Source organism: Rhinatrema bivittatum, chromosome 8 (genome assembly GCF_901001135.1).
Source record: "Rhinatrema bivittatum chromosome 8, aRhiBiv1.1, whole genome shotgun sequence".
NCBI lineage: Eukaryota > Metazoa > Chordata > Amphibia > Gymnophiona > Rhinatrematidae > Rhinatrema > Rhinatrema bivittatum.
In genome coordinates, this window is record NC_042622.1 from 213,382,789 (window position 1) to 213,395,228 (window position 12,440).

General features: G+C 47.6%; 1 protein-coding gene across 2 annotated transcripts in view; it reads right to left on the reverse strand.

The window, feature by feature from the left end:
- The window catches only part of HIP1 (huntingtin interacting protein 1), a 183,776-nt gene that overhangs the window by 94,880 nt on the left and 76,456 nt on the right, over positions 1-12,440 (reverse strand). For both annotated transcript variants that reach the window (XM_029613057.1, XM_029613058.1), the window contains 3 exons: positions 4,361-4,458; positions 2,716-2,788; positions 977-1,160 (listed from right to left, as the gene is read on the reverse strand). In XM_029613057.1, the coding sequence (XP_029468917.1) occupies positions 977-1,160; positions 2,716-2,788; positions 4,361-4,458 (355 nt within the window). The remainder of the gene's footprint in view (positions 1-976; positions 1,161-2,715; positions 2,789-4,360; positions 4,459-12,440) is intronic.

Consider the following 12,440-nt stretch of genomic DNA (forward strand, 5'->3'; position numbering starts at 1 on the left):
GAGCGATCTCCCACTAATCAAAATGGCGCCGATGGCCTTTTGCCCTTACCATGTGACAGGGTATCCATGCCATTGGCCGGCCCCTGTCACATGGAGAGAGCACTGGATGGCCGGCGCCAAAAATGGTATCACCGCAGGAGAGTGGGGCTCGATCTTCTTTAAGGTAATTTTGTCTTCTTGCTGTAATTTTCCTAACACTGTAGTGTGTGGGATAGTGTCCGTATCTGCTAGGAGACTGAGAGATACTGAAGAGCTGAGGTCACTGCAGGGGTATATCTAGGGTGACGTCAGCTTTGAAATCTGACTCTGTCTCCCATCTGCAAGCAGAAGAGCACATAACCCACTGGTCCTGAGTCCATCTGGCTACACGCCAGGAAATTATTTTATTTATGTTTACAATCTAAATTAAGCATTTTTTTTTAAAACTGACCTCCAACAACCCCACAACCAACAAACCTTCAATATTTTCTACAGATACTTTACAATCCATGCTCTTTAATCATTCCCTACAGCATTTCTGCAATCAGTGCCCTTCCATTATTCATAGCTAGTTCTCTTACACTATTCTATACAAAAAGATTACAGCCGACGTTTCTACAATGATCCCCACAGCGACTATACAGCCAAAAGCAAGCAGTAAACTTGAGAGACTGAGAGTGCATCCAGCGTAGCATGATTTATAAGTGAGGTTCATTTCTGACATGGTGTCTGCAAAACAAACCCATTTGGAGGCACTAGCCCAAAAATCTGCATGCCCGCAGCTGCTCCCACCGCAACCTATGCGCCTGCACCATTCCCTACAGCGACTCCTGTTGGGAGACGTTCAGACTGCAGACGCTGTGAATTCCTCCAATACCAGGGCTCTGATACTGCGCTCCTCTGGAACTACCCCCCCCCCCCCATTCAGTGCTTGCTGTGTGGTGCTGGGATGTCCCAGGGCTTCCTGCAGAGGGGAATTAAGTGGCCTTGCCCTTACTCTCAATCTCCGAGAGACTCCTCTGGGCTTTCTCCGTGTCCTCCCGCCTCTTCTTGAGCTCATCCAGCTCTGTGCGCAAGAACTCATTCTCATCCAGGGCTTGCTGCTTCAGGTGCTGCTGCTCTGCCAGCTCTGCCTCCAGCTCACTGATGCGTCCCTTCAGCTGCACCACAGCCCGGCGGCTCTGAAACCACAAGGATACAAGGCACTGCAAGCATTGGCTAGCTTTATCTAAACACATCTGTAATATAGGCTAAATGGGAAAGACAGGAGAGATTTTAAGTGCAAATCTGAGAGTCCCAGCCTCTCCGTGTCTCTCCTTCATATCTCAGACCGAGACGCAGATGGGAGCACTCTGTGAGCTTCAGGAATTTGGCACAGGTTACAGAATCTTTCACATCTAGGTCACTGGTTCAAATCCAAGTTATGTGGCTAAAGTCATGACTATCTGAGAACTGTTGGGCAACCTATGTGAAAGTTGCTGGTGGTCTCTGTCCTGTACACAGGCCAATAAAAAACCATCAGCACAATTTGGCACCATTACAGGCAATCCGAACAGACGGGCTGAAAATTTGCACAGGCACTGGGACCAAACTAACCACTCACTCCTAGAGAGGGGTCTTTCCAGAGCAAGATTGAGTGTCTCTGTGCGAGGCTTGCATGGCTGTTTCCTGGGCTGTTCTCATTCTCTAGTGTGATGATGTATATGATGGAAATTGCATCACTGCTGTCCCATATTATACCTGTTCTGTTGTGGGGCAATGTGTGTGTGTGTGTGTGTGTGTGTGTGTGTGTGCTGGACCTGTTCTGAGGAGGTGAAGAATGTGTGGGCGTGGCTTGCACCAACATGGTCTGTGCTGTATCAGTTCTGTAGGTAAACGGAAGACTCAGGTCAATGGCACTGTCGATACAGGCCAAATGCTACATTCATTCAAAATAAAGAAACAGAATAAACTTCTGCCAGCTCCAACCACCACAATGATACCACTGAGCCTCCTCTGTCTGGCTTTTGGGATGGTTTCAGGGGCCAGGTGCAGGTGGTCACTTTCATTTGTGAAATTAAAAATTCTGGCTCTACTGTATGGTCTTTGGAGACCACATAAGAACATAAGAAGTTGCCATACTGGGTCAAACAGAGGGTCCATCAAGCCCAGCATCCTATTTCCAACAGTGCCCAATCCAGGTTACAAGTACCTGGCAAGTACCCAAACATTAAGTAGATCCCATGCTACTAATGACAATAACCGTTGCTATTCCCTAAGTCAACGATTAATAGCAGTTAATGGATTTCTCCTCTAAGAACTTAAACAAACCTTTTTAAAACCCAGCTACACGAACTGTCTTAACCACATCCTCTGGCAACAAATTTCAAAGCTTAATTGTGCAATGAGTGAAAAAGAATGTTCTCCAATTTGTTTTAAATGTGCTACTTCCTAACTTCATGGAGTGCCCCCAGTCCTATTATCTGAAAGAGTAAATATATCCTCCTCTGCAAGCCTTTACTACTTCCCTCAAAGCTCACTGAGCACACATCCTGTAGCAGTTGAAATGTCTGACAAACCGTCTAACGTCAAAGATTGGCTACACTCATGAACTGATGTAACAGGAAATGTTCTTAAGTGGTATGAGGACACAATTTCCAGTGTAGAGGGCACTTGTTGACATGGTGATACTAAGACAAAAGTACAAACTCTGACTTGGTAAATTCTACCTCTGAAATAGATGGGGGATGTACTCACCTCAGCCTTGAAGTTCTCCAGCTCCTCCTTCAGAGCACTAATCTCTCTGTACAGCTGCTCAACCAGCCTATCCCTGCGAGAGAGCCAGAGAGAAGGAGAGAGTTACAGAGGAATGGTGAGCTGTGGGCGCAAGACATAGATAGGAAGAGCAGGGAGGTACAAGCCAGATAGACCAAGGGTAAGAGACACAAAAGTCAAACACAGAGAGACAGTCAAAGAAAGAAGATGGAAGAAAGAGACAGAGATGGACAGAAAGTCTGAGAAAGACAGAAAGCAGAGACTTCTTTAGCTGGATGGCAGTTCTTGCCTTCAGTCTTTCATTGAGAGAGGGTCCTTGTGGCACTTCTAGGAAGAAGTTTAAAAGTCAACCATTGGTGGGAAACAAAAGCAGCTTCCTGTGGCATGCTGGGAAATGTCTCACGACTGAGACTGACTGGTGATCTCCCAGTTTACTTCTTCACCATGCAGACCTCAGTAGCAAGCTGCCAACAGTAACAGCACACACGGGGCAATTCGCAAGCAGGTGGGGTGCAAGCCACTATTTTACTCTTCTTGAATTACAAACCAAAACTGCCTCCCGTTTCCCCCAAAATTCCATGGTCATAGTGGGGACTACGGGATTTTTGGGAACAGAGAGGCTGATGCTCTAAGAACATACCTGGACCTTGATCTGTGCCTTGGAGGTGCTATGCAGGCAGGTGGACAGCCCCGTGGGTACTTTTACCTGTGGCTTTTGCATCAGTTCTCACGGGGAAAGGACAAACATGCGTTCCCTTTGAAAGCTGCCCAACGAAAGTTCCCCTCCCCCCTGCAAAGATTTGAATCTGCTTTAACTGCAGGTACTTTTCCCAACCTTTCCTGGCCTAACCCCCCCGAAAAAGGAACTGGTCCATGAAAATGTGGAAATGAAAAAGTCATGGGATAGGAGGCAATGTCCTGTTGTGGATTGGTAGCAGGTTAAAAAAGTACAACACAAAGAGTAGTACAAAATGGTCAAAAAAGTGAACAGGGGAGTGCCCCAGGGATCTGTCCTCGGACCAGTGGGCTTTTCAACTTATATATTAATGATCTAGAAAAAGGAGCAATAAGCAAGGTGATCGGATCAAATCTGCAGATGACACAAGATTATTCAAAGCAGTTAAAACATAAGCCAAATGTGAGGAATTGCAAGATAGGGGAACTGAGCATCTAAACGGCAGATTACCTTTAATGTAAACAATGCACATATGGGGAAAAAAAAACCCCTAGCTATGGGATCAAGTTTTAAAATCCCTATACTGCTTTCAGGGATCAGTAGAGGCAGGCAAGTTGAGCACCCATCTGGAGCATGGTGGGAAGAGGCAATGCACCATGCCACACCAGTGGTGGCTCACAGAGCCCAGCACCATCTTTAGACCCTCTGACCATCCTGGGCCTGCAGGTGCTTCGTATCCATGAGCTTGCGTGTGGATTTTCACAGGTAAACTCCCTGGCCGGCACTGCAGTTCCTTCCATACCTGCAGACTTTCCCTCTGCTTTATAGCATTTGCAAAGTCATTACCATAAAGCACACGTAGGATAAGGCAGGAGCAATATTGACAAGGGGGATCCAAGATTTCTGTGGGATGGATGAAGAGACTTTCCGCTTCTCTCTCCTGTTACTTACTTGTCATCCTTGTTCCTCCCATTTTGGCTGTTGAAGTTGAAGGGAGTGCTCCCGAACGAAGCGCCAAAAATATCATCAAACTTATTGTCAAATAAACTCTGGAGAATGAAACAGAAAGTCAGAGATTATCGTGATGCTGTGTGCTGGGCAAGTGCAAGCAGACACAGATGCACCCTTTGAGAATGAGCAGGCGTGAGCCGGAACGCAGACACTTGACCCAGGTCAGCCCCGAGAGGCTGATCCAGTTCGGCTTTTGGCCCATTGCATCTATGGACGTGTAAGTGCTGCCTTTCCTACTGAAATTGGAACTAGATACAGGGGTTCTCAGTGAGGGCTGCTGACAGCGCTGACCATCATTTCATTTTTCATTGATTGCTTCTATATCGCAGGACCAGACCCAATGCAGTGTACAGCAAACCTAACATACAATTTTCAGGACAGCTGCAATAAATATTTGTGGGCAGACTCTGGACTGTACCCCATTCTCCCTTAGTAGTACAAGATATTTTGGGAGGGGTACACCCCAGATTTGTCAGTTTTTGAAATATTATGGAAAAATGTTTGAGTGTTTGAACCTGTAGTACAGGAAAATTTGTTCTTACCTGCTAATTTTCATTCCTGGAGTAACCACAGATCAGTCCTGGTTTTGCCTCCCTTCCAGCAGATGGAGACAGAGAACGTTTCACTGACACTGCCATATAACCTGGCGTGCCACCTGCAGTCCCTGAGTATTGACCTGTACCCAAGCCAAGGTTCATACCATAAAAACTCTAATGAAATAGAACAACCTCCCACAATGAGCAGGAGAAAAGGCAGAACCCTGCAATGGAAAAATCTTCTCTTTTCAACCACAAAACAGGCGAACAATCCTGAAATCCTGAGCAATCCTGCAGCATATATGCAAAAGGAGTACGAGCGGACTCTCCTTCTCAACTAGGGTGGGACTCTGGACTGATCTGTGTTACTCCAGGAATTAAAATTAACAGGTGAGTACCAAATTTCCTTTCCTGTTCATATCCAGATCAGTCCAGACTCCTGGGATGTACCCAAGCTTCCCTAATTAAGGTGGGATGGCGAGAGTCCCGCTCCAAGAGCACTCACCAAATCCCATGGCCTCTGGAGCCTGGACGTCAAACAATAATGCCTGGTGAAAGCATGCAATGACTTCTAAGTGGCCGCCCAACAAATCTCCTGTGGCGACACCTGCTGGCACTCAGTCCAAGAAGTCGCCTGCGACTGAACAGAATGAGCTCTCAATCCCACCAGAACAGGATGCCGCTTATAAATAAGATATAGACCTCCTGCAACCACCATGTAATTGTGGATTTTGAAGCTTTCTGCCCCTTCTTAGGCCTACTCCATAGCACAAAGAGATGGTCAGACATCCGGAAGCTACTGGTAACCTTGAGGTAATGCAAAAAAGCTCGCTTTACATCCAAACATCGCAGATCCCTTGCATGCAGTGTTGACGCGTCCCAATTTGGGAAAGCCAGAAGATCTACTGTCTTGACTGAAATGGAACGCTGACACAACCTTAGGGAGAAAAGAGGGCACCGTATGCAATGAGATCTCGTAATCTGAGATCTTCAAAAGGGCTCTCTCCCGAAGAAAACGAACCACATCTGGATAAGCGGCCAAAATTATCCAAAGTACCTTGCCACGAAGTCAGCCCAAGGCCACCACCTGTACCTTGAGAGAGTTAAAAGCCAACCCTTTCACCAACCCTTTCTGCAAAAAGGTTAAGATGTGTGCTACTGAGGCCTGAGTAGGACTTACTCCCTGATCTGTACACCAGGCCTCAAAGACTCCCCAGATCCTCACATAGGATAAGGAAGTGGAGGGCTTTCTAACCTACAACAAGGTGGAAATGACATCCTCCGAATATCCTTTCCCCCTCAAATGCTTTCTCTCAAAAGCCAAGCCATGAGACAAAAGCGATCCACCTGATCTGAAAATATTGGACCCTGAAGAAAAAGCTTCGGTAGATGAGTGAGCTGCAATAGTCCGTCTACCGCCAGATTGATCAGGTCCACAAACCATGTCCGCCATGGCCACTCTGGTGCCACCAGGATTACTTTTCTCGGTTGATTTTCTATACACCATATCACCTTGCCCATTAGGGGCCACGGGGAGAACACGTAAAGAAGAAATCGTTGGGGCCAAGGTAGAACTAGGGCATTGACACCTTCTGCCCTGTGCTCTCTTCTGCGATTGAAGAAGCGGGGTGCCTTGGCATTCTGTTGAGATGCCATCAAGTTCAGGTGGGGAATACTCCACCTGCGACTTAGAACAGCCATTGCCTCCTCAGATAACTCCCATTCCCTGGGGTCCAGCTTCTGGCAACTGAGAAAATCTGCTTGAACATTGTCCACTCTGGCTGTGGCCTGCTAGCAATGCCAGATGCTGTTCCGCCCAGAGAAACAATTCCTGAGCTTCCTGGGCCATCTCCTGACTCTCGGTTCCCGCTTGTCGATTGATATAAGCCACGGTGTTGCATTGTCTGACAAGATGCGCACTGGGCAGCCGTGTAATAGAAACAGAAAGGCAAGCAACATGAAATGCACCACCCTCATTTCCAATCAATTGATAGATCAGGACACCTCGTCCTTGGATCATTGCCCCTGGGCCAACAGACTGGCACACTGCACCCCAGCTAGAGACTGGCATCGGTGGTAACTACCACCCAGTCTGGAACATCCAAGTCCACTTCGCGACTCAGGTGGACCCGACCAAGCCACCATGAAGACTTGACCTTGACCTTGCATCCTCCTTAAGAGGCAGCAGAAGATGAAACTGTTCCGATAAAGGATCCCACCAGGAAAGAAGAGACTTTTGCAGAGGTCACATGTGTGCAAACACCTGAGGGAACTAGCTCCAATATTGATGCCATAGAGCCTAGAACCTGAAGATAGTCCCAGACCCTGGGCACTGCAGCATTCAATAGCCTGCGAACCTGCTTCTGCAGCTTGAGAATGCAACCTGATATCAAAGCGCACTCCTAAGAACTCCAGAACCTGAGATGGGGTGAGATGACTTTTCACCAGATTCACCACCCAGCCTAGGGACCTCAACTGCTGCAGGACTTGAGACACCACTTGACTACAGAGGACTTCCGACTTCGCCCAAATGAGCCAGTTGTCCAGATACGGGTGAATCAGAATGCCTTTCTTTCTGATAGCTGCCGCCACAACCACCATCACCTTGGTAAACGTATGTGGAGCTGTTGCCAAACCTAAAGGAAGGGCACAAAACTGAAAATGCCTCCCGAGGATCCTGAATCTCAGGAATCATTGGTGATCTTGGCAGATTGCTATGTGCAGGTATACCTTGGTCAACTCTAGAGAAGCTAGAAACTCTCCTTTGTGCACTACTGCAATGACCAAGTGCAGGGTTTCCATGCAAAACGAGGAACCTTGAGAGCCACATTCATCTTTTTCAAATCCAAAATCAAACAGAAGGACCCTTTCTTTTTTGGTACAGTCTCTGTAAACGATACATGTTTCTTGGACCATCTTCCTTTTACTGAATGGAATGCAGGGGAGACTATGAACAAGTCTCGAAGTGGTCGAGAGAATTCTAACATGTAGCCATCTCATCATGCTTAGGACCCACTGGAGTGTCATGATTTTAGCCCACTCCTCGTAAAACTGAGTCAGTCACCTTCCAATAGGAGGAACAGAAGAGTGGACCTGCCTCACTTCATTGCGAGGAATTAGCTCCACCAGATCCCTGGCCAAGGCTATCTCTATTTGATTTTCTGCACCCTCGAAAGGACTGGCTCTAGGACTGCTGCATCCCGACTTCTTGTCTCTGGGTTCTCGCCGGGGGCCTACTCTGAGAAAACCTTCTATTTGGCCAGAAACGAGAACGACTTGCAAAACAATCCTTGCTTCCTTTTGGATTATCCTCTGGCAACATATGCCCTTTGGTCTCTCCAAGACACTTTGGGGTAAATTTTAAAAGCTACGCGCGGGCATCAATGTGCGCGCGCACCCCCCTTGCACGCACCAACCGTTGCGCGCAAGGGGGTGCACACTAGTGCATCTTGCGCTCGCCAACGTCCATGGCCTTCACCCATTCCCTCCCAGGCCACTCCAATTTAGGAGTGGGCTGTGACAGAACTTCCCTTCCCCCTACTCTATCCTTCCCACCCCCAGCCCTATTCTAACCTCCCTCGACCTTTATCTTACCTCTTGTGCCTGCCTCTGGGCAGGCGCAAGTTGCGCACACTGACAGCCTGCCGGAGGCCTCTGGCCCTGCCCCCTCCCCTTTTTCGAAGCCACGAGACTTCGACGCGTCCTGGGGCTTTATGCTCATCACCGGGCCTTTATAAAATAGGCCCGGCATGCATAGGTCTGAAAATCTGCCCCTTTATGAGCTCTTCCAAGTCTTCTCCAAATAGTAGCTTTCCTTGGAAAGACAATGCTCCTAAACGTGACTTGGACCAAACATCCGCTGATCAGTTTCTTAACCAAAGGAAATGCCTGGCCAAGACCTTCGACATCATAATTCTTGAAGTTCTGATGAGGTCATCAAGGCATCCACAACATAAGCCACTGCCACCTCCAGACAATCCACCTATTTAGCCTCAGATGCAGACAGTGATCTCGTAGCCTAAAATTGCTGCACCCAGCGCAGGCTAGCCCTCTGCATAAAGCTACTGCAAACGGTAGTACGTATGCCTAACGCAGACACTTAAAAAATCTTTTTGAGGTGAATTTCCAATTTTCTGTCCTGCATATCCTTTAATTCCATTGAACCAGCCACAGGAATGATAGTCTTCTTAGTGACCGTTGACACACTGATGTGTCTACTTTTGGGAGTGCCAAAAGCTCAAGCAAGTCTTCAGGCAACAGGTACAATTTTGCCATCGCTCGGCCTACCTTCAGGCCTGTCTCTGGAGTATCCCACTCCCTGTCCACTAATGTCTTCACCGATTTGTGAAAGGGAAAGGCTTTCGCTGGACCCCTTAGGCCATCCAGAACTGGGTCCACCCCTTCTTGATCAGACTCCTCTTGGGGAACTTGATCCCCAACTCTTCAAGAACATGGGGAATCGTAGGACACAGCTCCTCCTTACAGAAGCGATGCACCACTTTAGGGTCTTCCCCTTCAGCAACAGGCACCTGGCCCAGTCCCTCATCTGGCTCCGCCACATCTGGGCTAGTATCAGAAGCAGCAGAGTCAGGAGAGGCAGTTATCGGCGGAACTCTTTCCTCCGATTCCTCAGAGCCTTCATCTGGACTACCAGGATGTGCCATCATCCTGAGGACCCTGTGAGCCCACCTAGGAATCTGATCCCTCGAACTCCTAGGTCTTTTACCAGGATGCGGTCCAAGGGATCCATGATCCTGCTTCCCAGCTGCTTTCTTTGCAAAGTATGCCTTATGCATAAGCAGCACAAACTCAGAGGAAAACACTGAGGGATCCTCAGACACATTTCTGAAGAGGTCCCCCTCTTCATCTGAATCAGGCTTCCTCCTGTTCACAGTGCTCTGCACTGCTGGAGACAATGGAGGAAGAAGATCCTTAGACCCCGCCTCAAAGGCAATGAAGCCCCTTCGGCTGAAGAAAACATGGCCACCGTTCCCACACCCAATTGGAGTTTACTCGCGGCCTTCTGAGGCACTCCTGTGCCTATTTTCTGCTTGCCCTGCCACTCTGATGCCATCTCCGCCTGCCTCGGATCCGATCCACCCTCTCCACCATACAGGCATCGGGAGCAGAGTCTGGTGCGCAAGAGTCAAGCTTGTGCATCGCCACATGAGCAGCAGACACTGCCGCATGCCGTCAGCCAACCGAGAAGCTGCGCCATGCTGGCCAACTAGGCCTGACCACATGACTGATGAGCCCTGCGGTCCGAGAACTCCACCACCAAAACAAAATGTGGCCGGTACTCCCGCAGCCTTTCCAGCTGCTGTAATACTGCCGCTCTGTCTGTCGCTGCTCAACTGGCTTGCTTTCTCTCTCTCTCTTTTTTTTTTTTTTTTTTTTTAATAAACTTTTTATTTTTTTTTCTAAAAACTTTAATCAGTGAAGAGTGAATGAAAAAGAGGGTACTTCCCTGTGCGGCAGAAGAGCTGCAGGACACCAAGAGTTCTCCTGGGAGGGAAGGAACTGGCACCACCAGCTGTCCACCCCTGGCGGCAAAAGGACTGAGCCAGGCAAGGGTCCCCAACTCCCTGGTTGTTCACCTCAGTTCCAGGAGGTTGCTAGGCCCCATTAGGGCCTAGCAACCTCCTGGGAAGAATCTTCCAATTCTAAAATCTCTCTTTTCTCTGTTTTTTCTTCCAGACTGCAGGATTCGCACCTCTACCATCTGCTGGACACGAGAAATATTGAGGGACTGCAGGTGGCACACCAGGTTATATGGCAGTGTCAGTGAAACTTTCTCTGTCTCCATCTGCTGGAAGGGAGGCAAAACCCCAGGAGTCTGGACTGGTCCGGTTATGAAAAGGAACTGCTAATTGCTCTCTGGATGGCATTCTGAAGATATGGGATTCATGGGATGTAGTTTCTGGGATATTTTAAGGCAGTTGGATGAGGCGTATGGGTAAGGTAGTGTACTTTTTAGCTCAGTCTTAAGTTCTAAAAGGATATAATTTAGGTTATATTGTTTTATGAGTTTGTTTTATTTTTTTTTTTTTTAAACTTAGATTTTTATTAGTTTTTGGGTAATATAACATACGAGAAACAGAAATCGCAATAATGCATTACAAAACTTTAGTCCCATGAAACTTCCCCCTACCCCCCCCCTCCCTACCCAGAGTTTGTTTTATTTTATGCTATATTTCTACAATTTTTATGACTCTTCTTCTGTAATCCACACTGGACAGATATGTGGAAGTAGCGGACTATAAAAGATTTTAAATAAATAAAGGGGCTTCTATGAAGATGTCCCCTTAAGAGTAACAGGAGGACACGATTGGTGGGGAAATAGATTAAACTAGTGGGAATTGCCCTTTCTAGGTTAGAGTTTCGGAAGAGAGGGATCTCCAAGATGTAGAGTCCAGCTCATGGACTAATGGGGCCCGGGGGACCTATCCAATATGAAGTGAACCCAGCAGGCCCATGGCCAAGGAGTGGAGAGCAGGAAATTCCTCCCTTGAGGAAAAAACCCTGGAGGAGGTGGTGAAGGGCTGATCCGCAACAAGGAGAGCCCAAGGAGTGTGGCGGAAACTGGGGAAGCCTGCACATTGCCAGGACAGTGCTTGGGACTGGGTGTGAGGAGGTAATTGGGGATTTGAGCTCCATGTTCCCCAAAGGGAGAGGGAGGAGGTAGAGGGGGTTCTGTGATTGAAAGATCCAAATTCTGTTCAAGTATGGACTGGAAGTCTGGCATTCCAGACCTTAGGGGTACCAGACAGTGTGAGGCAGATATTCAAAAGGCCGTCTAAAAGGCAAGTTTTGATATAGTCACTCTCTTATCCAGCTAAAATCGATCTGGTTAACTCAGCTGGGTAAGTTGTGCTATTCAAATTTAGCCTCCTAAGGTAACTGGCTAACTGTAAACTTATCTGGCTATATTAAGCAGCATGGCTGTACCGCTGAATAGCTAGCTAACTTACTTAGCTGGCTATGTCTGAATATCTACCTCTGTGTTTTACTCTGAGGGGTGAATTTTAAAAGTGTTGCTCATATTAAAAGGTCCATTTCCACGAGTATCTGGGCCACGTGTGAGAAACGCGTATTTTAAAAGCTGCAAATTACGTGCGTAAGTATATACACGTTCGCAAGTAAAAAAAAATAAAGGGGACAGAGTTGGGGGCATGTCAAGGGCGGGATTTACGTGCATAAATCTGAATTTTAAATCCAGTGGCCGCAGCATGTGATGGGGCTGTTAGCCGTGCATGTTAAGTGTAAGTCTGCATAAATATCTGCTTAGGCCTAAAACGAATGGGTGAGAGGTCTGGGTCAACTGGGAGGAATGCAGGCTGGAGAACCAGAGTAGTCTGGATGACCTCGAGATGGACTAAGCAAACTGCTGGACTAAATGGTAAAACTGAGAATGTCCTTCACATAAGCATGTTTTAAAATCTGTTTACTTGCGTGGGTTAAAGCCAACAAAGTCCTAAGGAAGA